The sequence below is a fragment of the Branchiostoma belcheri genome, unplaced genomic scaffold (genome assembly GCF_001625305.1).
Source record: "Branchiostoma belcheri isolate BF01 breed outbred unplaced genomic scaffold, Haploidv18h27 scaffold90, whole genome shotgun sequence".
NCBI classification, from domain to species: domain Eukaryota; kingdom Metazoa; phylum Chordata; class Leptocardii; order Amphioxiformes; family Branchiostomatidae; genus Branchiostoma; species Branchiostoma belcheri.
The window spans coordinates 738100-750374 of NW_017804576.1; the positions used below are offsets into that span (position 1 = coordinate 738100).

At 41.7% G+C, this 12275-nt stretch overlaps 1 protein-coding gene across 2 annotated transcripts in view; it reads left to right on the forward strand.

Moving 5' to 3' along the window:
- Positions 1–11182, forward strand: part of LOC109487959 (protein Smaug homolog 1-like) — a 27697-nt gene extending 16515 nt beyond the window's left edge. Inside the window, exons 2-10 of one of the 2 annotated variants that reach the window (XR_002141294.1) lie at positions 2036–2119; positions 3638–3834; positions 4368–4598; positions 5236–5321; positions 6032–6144; positions 7463–7691; positions 8446–8530; positions 9596–9679; positions 10530–11182. Coding sequence is in view for 1 of the 2 variants with exons in the window: in XM_019792080.1 (XP_019647639.1) it covers positions 4589–4598; positions 5236–5321; positions 6032–6144; positions 7463–7691; positions 8446–8530; positions 9596–9679; positions 10530–10558 (636 nt within the window). In the remaining variant the exon portion in view is untranslated. Of the gene's footprint in view, positions 1–2035; positions 2120–3637; positions 3835–4367; positions 4599–5235; positions 5322–6031; positions 6145–7462; positions 7692–8445; positions 8531–9595; positions 9680–10529 lie in introns of those variants that run through there. The other variant, XM_019792080.1, reaches the window with a different exon arrangement.
- The last annotated feature ends 1093 nt before the right edge of the window (positions 11183–12275 follow it).

A 12275-nucleotide genomic window follows, 5' to 3' on the forward strand; every position in this document is an offset into this window, starting at 1 on the left:
TAAGGCCAATGAGGCAAACCGTAGAAGTGGTTCGGGGAGGTCATCATAGGTCACTGTGGGTCAGAAACATCCTGCGCCACGGGCGGCCCGAAACACTTCCGCCCCTGTGTCTAAAGACGAACCGTTTTCTGTGGCAAAACGTTTTGTACCGTTTCGAAACGGTATACCGTTTCTAGTCTAAATCGGGCCTAACTCTAGTTCCTCATAAGGGTATTGATTCCAGACTATACCTGATGTACAAAATGACTAATAAACAGACGTACCAAGTACTTGAAGTACCTAATATATGTCAGTCAGTCTGAGCAGACTATGACTAAACTGCACAGACCAACAAAACCAAGGGCTCAATCCTAATACCAGCTCAGAAAAGAACAAGAAATAGTCATGCCTTCAAGTACCAGAGTTATCAACCAAGGGTTGGGGTGTTCAAAAACTCATTCTTTCCTAGAACTATCGCATAGTGGAACTCGCTGTCACCAAGTACAGTGGGGCATCATCATTAGGTAGCTTTAAACATAATGTCTAGAGTTAGATGTTCAAGGGTTGGGTGTTCAGTGGGATGTAGCCAGCTGCCACCGTGCCACATGCCTGCGAAGCTGGTGTGTTATCAGAGTTCTAGCTAGCGCGAAGTAGCATAGGGGCCCCCTACGCTAAATTTCCCCCCTACACTATAATTTTGACGCTAAATTTTCAATACAGCATAGGGGCATTGTGACTGTATTTCTTTGTTCAAGAATGCCAGATCAAACGTGAAAAATTACCAATCAAGGATACATTGTACATACCTTAGAAATAACATTTTTTCCCTTTGGGTATCACTCAAATGGCCCCTTTTTTAGCTCAATTTTTTAAAAGCTCAGCCCCATCCCCCCTCTCAGTCGCTTCACTCCCTTGACATGCAGCCAGTACCACTACGCTAAAATTAAATCCTAGCTAGGTCGGTTATACCATGGAGGTAAACTTTTTTACCTCCATGGTTATACAAATACAGATTCATACCTGTGATTCACAACGTTTCTGTGTAATACATGTAAGGGACTGATTGATCAAGACTTTCATTGCTTTAACTTAAGACAAATTCCAAGCAAAGGGATAAATGATAATGATTTAGGAAGAACGAGATTAAAACCAAGACTTTATATGCTAAAAGATTATGTAGATAAAAAAACACAGAATTTATCATTTTGTTTCTAAACAATGTGAAGGTGATATATATTATGATATAACTATAACCACATGTATCTTTGTAAAAAGAGTTAGTGCGTATAGGTACATATAAAACTCTTTTTACATTGGATCTTTTTTTTTAACTCCGTCTTTAAACATGCTACTATTTTAATTTTGACGGGTTAAAATGTTACAAGGTTTTTAATACTTGTCTGTTGACTGCCAGATTGTGTGAGTACTCAATAAAACAATCATGGTGTTTAGAGTTAAAACTTAAGATCCAACACAAAGAAGTTTTCTCACCTAGAGCTTTCGACCAGTCATTCTGGTCTTCCTCAGTAGACTGACCCAGAGAGGCTTGTCACGTGGCTTCTTTGAAGTGTGACGTCAACACACTGAGAAAGACCAGAGTGACTGGTCGAAAGCTCTAGGTGAGAAAACTTTTTGTGTTGGATCTAAAGTTTTAACTCTAAACATGTAACTACCAACACAGATGAACTTTCATGATAACAATCCTGGTGACTGAGCAGATAGATAAAGTATTACAGGTAAGAGATCGGTGAGCAGCGTGTCTGCAATGTGTCTGACATTTTTTTAATGTATTCCAACATTTCATGACTAGACATGGTGACAGCACACTCAAGTTATATCAACTTAATGTATTTTATGCCGCCACCAACGCAGAGGACGAATACTGGAAAAGACAATACTCAGGAAAGTTGTGTAAAGTGCCTTTCCCTTGGGCACAAGATCGGTGGCATGGCAGGACTCGAATCCGGGACCTCTTGGTTCCGAGTCGAGCATGCTGCCGCTATGCCACACGACCTCACAATGTCTGACGTTGCTGTACGTTGTTTCTCACACATAGATGTCCCCACCTGGCTGAAAAGGCCCTGGCAGCACAACTATTCACCATACTTCTCTCAACATGAGAATAGGCTGCAATCACAAGGTAAAAATAATAGTGGGACGTTAGTGGAGAACAAGGGAACAATCTAGTAAGGCTGTTCATCATGTGTTGGAAATCATAACTGTTCAGGCACTGTTAGTTTGGTCTTTGTGTTGTAAAAATTTAACAAGGTTTCGCAAGAAAACTGTTACTCAAGCAACTGGGTGGATTTTGACAATCTATACGGTTACTCGAGTAACAGCGTTCTTGTGTATCTCATTGCCTGGATGTATAACCTTCATTGACATACCTTTGTAAGTTCCTATTTCTCCTGTCACATTTAAAATCGCCCCCACCCCCAGTTAGATACACTTGATTTTCTAACCATGTTTTGTCCAATTGCAATCGCTTCAGTTGATGTTCAATTCTAATCTTCCCACTTCATTGTGAAGAGAATAATGAATTTCTCGTTTGTCTCTCTTTGATTCCTTCTAACAGAACGACCTAGAGTTTTACAGAGCTTGTTCTGTTGCTCAGTTCTCAAACCCTCTAACATTTGTGCTTTCAACAATCATGCTACATTTTGTACATATCAGTAGAACGACAAGAATAATGACCACTTACAAAGAGGGTTAACATTACAACTTCACGTTTACAGTTAAAACTTTAGCTCCAACACAAAAATTCTCTCACTTAGAGCTTTTGACCAGTCACTCTGGTCTTCCTCAGTAGACTGACCCAGTGAAGGTTGTCACGTGACTTCTTTGAAGTGTGACGTCAACACTGGGTCAAAGGTATCTGGTAGACGATGTCGGCCCCCGTCGTGGTTCAATGTACCAGATACCTTTGGCCTAGTGTTGAGGTCACACTTCAAAGAAGCCATGTGACAAGCCTCACAGGGTCAGTCTTCTGAGGAAGACCAGAGTGACTGGTCGAAAGCTCTAGGTGAGAAAACTTTTTGTGTTGGATCTAAAGTTTTAACTGTAAACATGTAACTACCAACACAGATGTGCTTTCATGATATTCCAACTTCATGTATCCACAGCAAAGCTGAGAAAGTTCCCTTGTTCTCCACATCACAAACCTTGGGCTCCCCTTACCTTCCCACACCCCCCCCCTTGAGAAAATTAAAGAAAATAAAAAAAACACAATCCCCAGATGTGATGATCCATGTTGTAAACCCCCAGAACTGATCAGAAGTCAGTCCTCTTGTTTGTATGAACAACTTTTTTCCACTGCACAAAATTCTCATCTTTCAGCACACCTTAAAGTATACGTAAAGGTAGGGAAAGAGGAAAGAAACGTACCTTTACGCATGCTTTACAGTGTGCTGAAGAAGAAGAAGAGGCCAACAACAGTGTGCTGAAAAGGTGGATTTTGTGCAGTGTTTAGTTCATGTGGTGTTGTGATCCAGTGGGGGTATGTACACTGTACGTGTCATCACCAAAGTTTGGAACACTGTCGTGGGGTGTGTGCTGAAGGTTGGAACAGCCCAGCACTGGTGGGAATACAGTAGGCAGCCCGACGTCTCGTTCACCGCCTCTCTCTTTCCTTCCCTCGCTTGCTCCTGTTCTCCTGCAGACGTGCCGGCGTGGTTGAAGAGCCTGCGCCTGCACAAGTACGCGCCGCTGTTCTCGCAGCTGACGTACGAGGAGATGATGAACCTGACGGAGGAGCAGCTGGAGCAGCAGGGAGTCACCAAGGGAGCCAGGCACAAGATCGTCCTCAGCATCCAGAAACTCAAGGAGAGGCAGACCGTCCTGCAGCAGCTCGAGAAGGTGGGAGGGAAAGTGAAAAGTCAAAGTGATCGTGTGGAGAAGATGAAAAGTGAAAGTGATCACATAGAGAAGATGAAAAGTGAAAGTGACTGCATGGAGAGGGTAAAAGTGAAAGTGATCACATGGAGAAGATGAAAAGTGAGAGTGAAAGGTGAAAGTGATTGTGTGAAGAAGGTAAAAATGAAAGTGAGAGTGAAAAGTGAAAGTGATCATGTACGTGAAGAAGGTGAAAGTAAAAAGTGAAAGTGATTGCATGTTTAGTGAAAGTGATCAGATGGAGAAAGTGAAAAGTGGAAGTGATCACAGAATATGAAAGTAAAAAGTAAAAGTGATGGCACCTAGAAGATGAAAGTGAAAAGCGAAAGTGATAGTGTGGAGAAAGTGAAGAGTGAAAGTGACCGCTCTGAGAAGGTAGAATTAAAAAGTGACAGTCTCAGCACTGTCATTGTTGCGAAAGCAACAATTGTTAAAATTAAAAGTTCATGTTTAATTTCAAGTTCAGTAAACTAACTGTTGTCCGTTGTCCCCTTTAGGACATCCTTGAGCTGGGGAACCTGCGGAGCGCCCTGCTGGAGCTGAAGTCCATGCTCATCACCCCCATCAAGCCTTACACCCCCCTGGCAGACTCCCCCTCCTCCGCAGACGAGGGGGCGAGGAGAAGTCCCCCCCGCCCTCCCCGGCCGCCACGACAGACGGCGAGTCGACCACGGCGCCCATCCCTGAGGGGGACCTGCCGGGGCAGTTCACAAGGGTCATGGGGAAAGGTAGGGCAGTTTATAAAACATTAACTTAAACAAAACACTAGAGAAGTAACATTTGCAAAGCAAATGCATAATGTTTACCTTCGGACATGGTCTGCCCTGTTAATTCTTACTCAAACATATTCACATACATGTACTACTAGTATATGGTGACAGGAGCAGAGCAGACCATGAAGTTTGCAACATTATGTAACCCAACACCAGTCACCATGGTGACAGACATCAACAAATCATGTCATTGGCCTGGTCAGAGGTTAGCATTTCATTTATCAATGGACCTATACCATTATTACGTCACAGTTTGTTTACCTGTTCTAAAGAACATTCTAGAACGGTCAGTTAAAGAATAAAGATCATTTCAAAGTCAGGTATGTCTAATTTTTGCTGTGTCTAGTTGTGTTGACACAGCATTACATGCCGCATGGGTGATTTAGTTGTGACATTAGACGAAAGTAGTACTGTATTAAAAGCCTTATATCAGGCTAACGCTACACAAACACACACCGCGCTACGCACCCCTGTACAATATAAACATCGATTGACCGGCATTCATTGCTGTAAACAAACTGTGACGTAATAATGGTATAGGTCCATTGCTCTGACATTGACAATGTTTCTGTCCCTCTGTTCTGTTCTGCAGCTTGCACACAGTTGTTGGTTTCTCGACCGGATGACGAGAATGTGAACCTGTATTTGCAGCTCATAGAAAAAACATTAAACCACGAGGTGAGTAGAATATTTGGGCACAGCTTGTTGTATTTGCACCCCCTAGCAGAATAGTATTGAAGTGCAGGCAAGTTTGCCACTGCTGTTAAAACCATCATGCCACATTACTGGGAAAGTGTATTCAATACCTACCCTATCATGTCTTGTATCTATGTAAATAGTACTAACATAGTAATTCACTTGTCTTGTCCTTTGTTCACAGAAAATCAGTTATTTTTGTTCCCTTCTTTATTGTCCTTTTCTTTCCCTATGTTTATATGTACCGGATCACATGTTACTAACACGAGCACAACCTGCAGGTAGTCTCAGTTGTGGGGCTAGGCAGAAATGAACCTAGAATTTCACCTACCATTTATAGGAAAAGTTTCACAATGACTTCTACCAACTCAGACAAACTTTCATGATAATTATGTTTATGTTTATGTTTATTAGGAATCTCCATTAGTAATACAAAGTTTGTTTACTAGTCTTCCTGGAGTCCTTTAACATTACATTTAAAAGATGAAATATAATCAATTAACAGGTTAACTTAATAGCTACAATTATATACAACAACATTAGCTTAAATAACAGTATAACAATAACAATCTTAACACAATCTACACGTAGGCCTACTTGCTTATATGCACAACAATTAAAGCTAGCTATAGCTTGAATTACATACTTAAAATAAATTAAATTTATTTCTCTTTTTTTTTTGTAAATCCAAGGCGTTCACGAACACCCAGAAGAAGAGACTGTTGTCATGGAAACAGCAGGTGCAGAAGCTGCTGAGAAACTTCCCCAGAAGGAGCAGCATGGACAGCGGGAGACAGCCCAGAGGGTGAGCAAACTATGAAAGAGGTGCTAGTGTCACGGAAATAAAAAGAAACCTACAGTGGACCTCACTGGAAGACAGAAGAAAGATGTCCAGACTATGCATGATGTACAAAATGACTAATAAACTGGTGGATGTCCCAACTACTAAGTACCTAATACCAGCCCAGAAGAGAACAAGAAATAGCCATGCATTCAACTACCAGAGTTGTCAACCAAGAATTGAGGTGTTCAAGAATTCATTCTTTCCTAGAACTATCGCAGAGTGGAACTCACCGTCACCAAGTACAGTAGGGGCATTGTCAATAGATAGCTTTAAACAATGTCTAGAGATAGAAGTTAAAGGGTTAGGTGTAACAAGTCGATCGGTGTAATATAGCCAGCTACCGCGTGCCTGCGAAGCTGGTGTGTTACGCTGAAAGGTGGTTATACCGGCTATACAGATACAGATACAGATACAGACAGCCTGCTGTCCTGTTGAAAGTTAAAACTTTTGTTCCAACACAAAACATTCTCTCACCTAGAGCTTTTGACCAGTCACTCTGGTCTTCCTCAGTAGACTGACCCGGTGAAGCTTGTCACGTGACATCGTCTACCAGATACCTTTGACCCTGTGTTGACGTCACACTTCAAAGTAGCCACGTGACAAGCTTCACTGGGTCAGCCTACTGAGGAAGACCAGAGTGACTGATCGAAAGCTCTAGGTGAGAGAATGTTTTGTGTTGGAACAAAAGTTTTAACTTTAAACATGTAACTACCAACACAGATGAACTTTCATGATAGCCTGCTGTCCTATCACTCTGTCTTCTGTGTTTGTTCACAGCTCGAAATTTATTATTTTATTTATTCATTTATTACAATTTACCACATACAAAATGTACATGGAAGGCAGGGTTGAACAGGTGGACATACTGGTAGGGACACCTTTCCAACCACCGTGGCAGCACCCAGACATGCCAAATACTTTTTTCAAATTTTACCTGCACCACTTAGAATTTAGAAAGTATAGATCATACTAAAAACTGTTCAGAAAAAATTGCCATTGTTTCTTTTATATTTCAAAGCTGGTGACAGTTAATGCAGTACTGTTATTGAAAATCCACATACTCCTATATTTGTGTACTTGGACTGGAGCAGGTTAGGTGCAGGTATACATCAGAAATACCAGCACAGCTCTAATTATACCTTCTCTAACCTGCATACGCAGGTGGTATGTCGTGTCCTGAGTAGTATTTTTACTGCATCAGTACCAAGGTACCTTTCTTCACTTTTACATATTAAGTAACTCCAGCTCTACATGTAAAATCTCTCTCTCCCTTACCCAGATGGGGCCCCCAGCACGGTAACACCTTCCCCAACACCTACAGTATGTTCGGCGGGGTCGGATCCTTCGCAACAGCTGGTTCTGTTGCCGGGCAACGAGGACCACGCCCCCAGTTCCCGCGGCGACAGAGTTATGGTGGCAGCAAGGTGGGCATGATGGGAGGAGGTCCCCCCGCCAACCTGAGAACGATGAGCAACCCCACCGACGGACCCTACAGGAAGCAGGAGCAGGTTTGTTTGTTTGTTTGTTTGTTTGTTTGTTTGTTTGTTTGTTAACCTGAGAACGACCCTACAGGGAGCAGGAGCAGGTTTCTTTGTTGTTTGTTTGTTAACCTGAAAACGATGAGCAACCCCACCGACGGACCCTACAGGAAGCAGGAGCAGGTCTGTTTGTTTGTTTGTTTGTTTGTTTGTTTGGTAACCTGAGAACGACCCTACAGGGAGCAGGAGCAGGTTTGTTTGTTTGTTTGTTAACCTGAAAACGATGAGCAACCCCACCGACAGACCCTACAGGAAGCAAGAGCAGGTTTGTTTGTTTGTTTGTTAACCTGAAAACGATGAGCAACCCCACCGACGGACCCTACAAGAAGCAGGAGCAGGTCTGTTTGTTTGTTTGTTTGTTTGTTTGTTGTATGGAGAAGTGCTGAAGGTTTGTTGTGTTGCTGTGCCATTTCCCTACCATACATGATTGAACTTCTGAACCACAGTGAGACATTAGTATGCCCTTGACTATTTGTATCAACTGACAATTATGCCCAATAGCTGCACTGTTAAGTTTTTTTAATTTGTCGAACTATTCTTCTTCTTACTAGTACATGTATCTGATAAACCGGCAGATTTTATTCTGATTGTTTTTACTTCAGTGTTTTACATGTGAATATGTCTCTTACTGAATTGTTGTCATGTCACAACGCAATGCAGCCATTCTGGCTGTCATGTTTGCGACAGTGTTGAAATAAACCATTCATAATTATTCCCTGTACAGATGCAGAGAGCCCACGCCACAGTACAGAGAACAAAGTCGGCACCCGTCAGACCATCACAGCCCTCCTTCATGTTTCCTAGACAAGGTAATGATCACTAAATCAAAGTCAACTCTCTAAGCTACCTTGTTGGCTCTTTAAGCTACCTTGTTGGCTCTCTAAGCTACCTTGTTGGCTCTCTAATCTACCTTCTTGGCTCTTTAAGCTACCTTGTTGGCTCTCTAAGCTACCTTGTTGGCTCTTTAAGCTACCTTGTTGGCTCTCTAAGCTACCTTGTTGGCTCTTTAAGCTACCTTGTTGGCTCTTTAAGCTACCTTGTTGGCTCTTTAAGCTACCTTGTTGGCTCTCTAAGCTACCTTCTTGGCTCTTTAAGCTACCTTGTTGGCTCTTTAAGCTACCTTGTTGGCTCTCTAAGCTACCTTGTTGGCTCTTTAAGCTACCTTGTTGGCTCGAGAGACAATAGGACCACTCCATGGGTCAGTCTCACTCTGTGTTCAACTTGGTAAGTTTGTTGCAGTGTCTGCTGTGGCTGTATAGTCTAATTTTTTACTTTAACGTTCTGTTATACAGTTTTGCATGTGCATTCCTCAATGATGTTTCTGTCTGCACTCCCTCCTTGCCTCCCACTGGTCCAAACTTGTAGCCATTGACTAAATTGTGTCCCATGTTATAGTAATTACATGTACAGTGTAGTACTGTTGCCATCTTCCTCCCAAGACAATTTTGTTGAAGAGGTTCATCAAGTCACGTAGAATTATCAGTTAGTAGTATATTCATCAATCAGTGACTCTTTTTAAAGGTAAAAGCAGCGACGTACCTCCTCATTTTCGATGTCTACTGTACATCTTGATCACGGAGTGATCTAGTCTTGCGAGAACACGAGACTAGGTCACTCCATCATCAAGATGTACAGTAGACATCAAATATTTTTACTGCAACATACTTTTGGTATGCACTCCTGCACACCTCAAATGTACATACCTAGGGTATGTTGCAGTAAAAATATCTTTAAGCACACTATTTCTCAAGGTGGCGATATTTTGGACCCTGGTGATATTATGGACACGGATGTTACGTGTTTTTACCTTTAAAAAGAGTCACTGATTCAAGACAATTTTGTTTTTCATCCTGACCTGTTTCCCCCCCCCCCAGACTACTCGGTGGCTGCAGATCCTACAGAGATCAACAACCGACTGGAGTCCCTGTGTCTCAGCATGACGGAACATGCGTTAGCAGGTATGCAATGGACTTTCAGGCCACGCCAATTTAATTTCTTGGTTAACGGATTTCTCTAGAAAAATGATGGCGGGCGAATAAATATAAAAACAGGCCTAGGCATCCTATTATGGCCCAAAAAGGTTCAAAATTTAAACAATGAATTTTGAACTTTGAAAGATGGAATTGCATTGAAAGATGGAATAAGTGTAACAACTAGGATGAAAAGGATTGTTTTCAACTGTTCAGAGCAAAATATGAGCTTTTTGCAGATGATTCTGAATTTTTATTTTTATTTGCAAATCAGAAAAAAATGAAGCAGGCAAATCCGTTAACCAAGAAATTAAATTGGTGTGGCCTCAGCATGTCATAACTGATGTCTATTATCATTGATGCGCTATGTGTAATAAAAAGACATACAAATTTAGATCAGAAGTCTTTCTTGTCACAAGATTGAAGTGTGATGATCTAGGCTTAGGCTTGCTAATATGTTAAAAAGGTGTGTGTGTGTGTTGCAAGTCTGTTGAATCAAAGTTAAAGTAAGCAACAGCCGTTAAACTAAAAGTTGTAACCTTGTCTCCTAAGCCTTGTCTTAAAGTCATCTCTGTGTTTTCAACACTTATTTTTGTGTTTGCTAACTAGCAACCAATCATGTCTCCTTACAAAATGTATTTACTAACAGGAAACCAATCGAATCTTGCCTTACAAATGTATTTGGTAACAAGCAACCAATCATATCTTGCCTTTCAGATGTGTTTGCTAACAAGCAACCAATCAAATCCTGCCTTACAGATGTGTCTTTGCAAACAAGCAACCAATCAAATCCTGCCTTACAGACATGTTTGTCAACCAATCATATCTTGCCTTACAGATGGTGCTGATCGGACATCCACATTCTGAAGAGTAGAGTCAGAACAAGACAGAAGAGAATTAAGAGTATATAGAGAAGATATAGACCTATATGTAGTCAAGCCAGTTGACCTGCAAAGAAAATGGAAACTAGATCACCAAGAGTCTTGGTTATACTGAGTTGTGTTCAACGTTTGCCCACGATTTCTTCCACTGTTTGTGGGGCGGTAGGCCTTTGCCACTACCCACATGTTATCTCAATAATGTGTTTCTGGTATCTATCCCATTGATACAGATTCAAGCAGTGTTTGTTACCATTATTGTGGAGAGGTGTGTGAACGTTTTGTAACAGTCTCAGTGAGACACAGTGGTTCTATACAAGGACAAAGTCTTGCAGGCAAGTTTATACTACGATAATGTCTTGTACGTGCATCCCGCTTTCGTGTCCAGGCAAATCCTGGCACCAGGAAAAAATGCTGCAACTTTTGCTTCTGCTTTCTCGAGTGGTCTGAGGACAGACTGTGACTGAGGATATACGTTACGAACCTTGGCTGGGCATGGCTGTCAAGTCTGTAGTCTGTGTACTGTAATTCATTTTATGTTCATGGTAGTGCTGCATACCGGTTCACTGGACTTGGATCCGGACTTGTAAAAATGTTTAGGTTCAAGTCCAAAAAAACCTAAAAGTCAGGAACCGAGTCCGGACTTATTACCATAAAAGACCGTTTTACATACCCCTTTTCTTTCCAAAGACCTGAACCTAAAAGTGGGTTTAGGTATGCACCACTAGTTCATGGTTCCAAAATTTCAAGGTCTGAGAAAAATGGACATGTTCACGGAACTACATATTCACAGTGGTGGCAGGTGCAGGAAAAACAAAGTTCAGGAATTATTTGTTTTAACTGTTATGATAAGTTCACGGTACAGAAACAACAGTGAAAACAGTGAACATAGAAATATTGTGAAAAAATCAGGAATTACAGAAACACAAAGTCTGCCGTCCGTGGCTTTAGTAGCCCCTTCAGGACGCGGCTGGATGTTGGGCGTAAAAATAAAGTGATTTAATCAGGCTATCAAGTCTCGGGTACAACACTGTTTCAGGCTTGCTAGACTGACCAGCCCCCCCCCCTTTATATCCAGAGCTTCTTCGCCAAAAATTAAATTGGAGAAAAATGTTTTGTACGTGCATTTGTTTTTGTGGTCAAGGACTGAATCAAAAGTACCACAAGACCAGGTAAAATTTTGTGAGCACCATAGTTTTCCTGGATGCAAAATTTTCCCACTGTCTAATTATAACATCCATTCTTGAAACAGAGAGTGCAACGTAATCTTAACTCTACGTACATGATTGTAGTATACAACTACAAGGCCCTAGATTGTCAACACAATGAGAGAATGAAACTTCAGTGTTTGGATGAGCTGTTGCCCAACTGGAATAAATCTTTCTACCTGTTATGTGGCCAAAGTTTTGCCTAAACAACGTTGCAAGGTTGCCAACATGCAATTTTGTATATGCCATGGGTTTAGGTCCGGACTTACGAGTCCGGAACTGAACCTAAACCTCTGGACTTAATCCAGACCTGAACCTAAATGCGGGTTTAGGTACACAGCACTACTTGGAACCTTCGTAGGGCACTTGACAGCCATTAGCAGGCAGGGTTCATTGTTACTGATACTGCCATGTCCTTACATGTTGCATTGGTGTAAACCTACTACAGAAATGTGCGCTGTGACCTGCACGCGCGTACCCTTCTGCCCTATTGTAAAT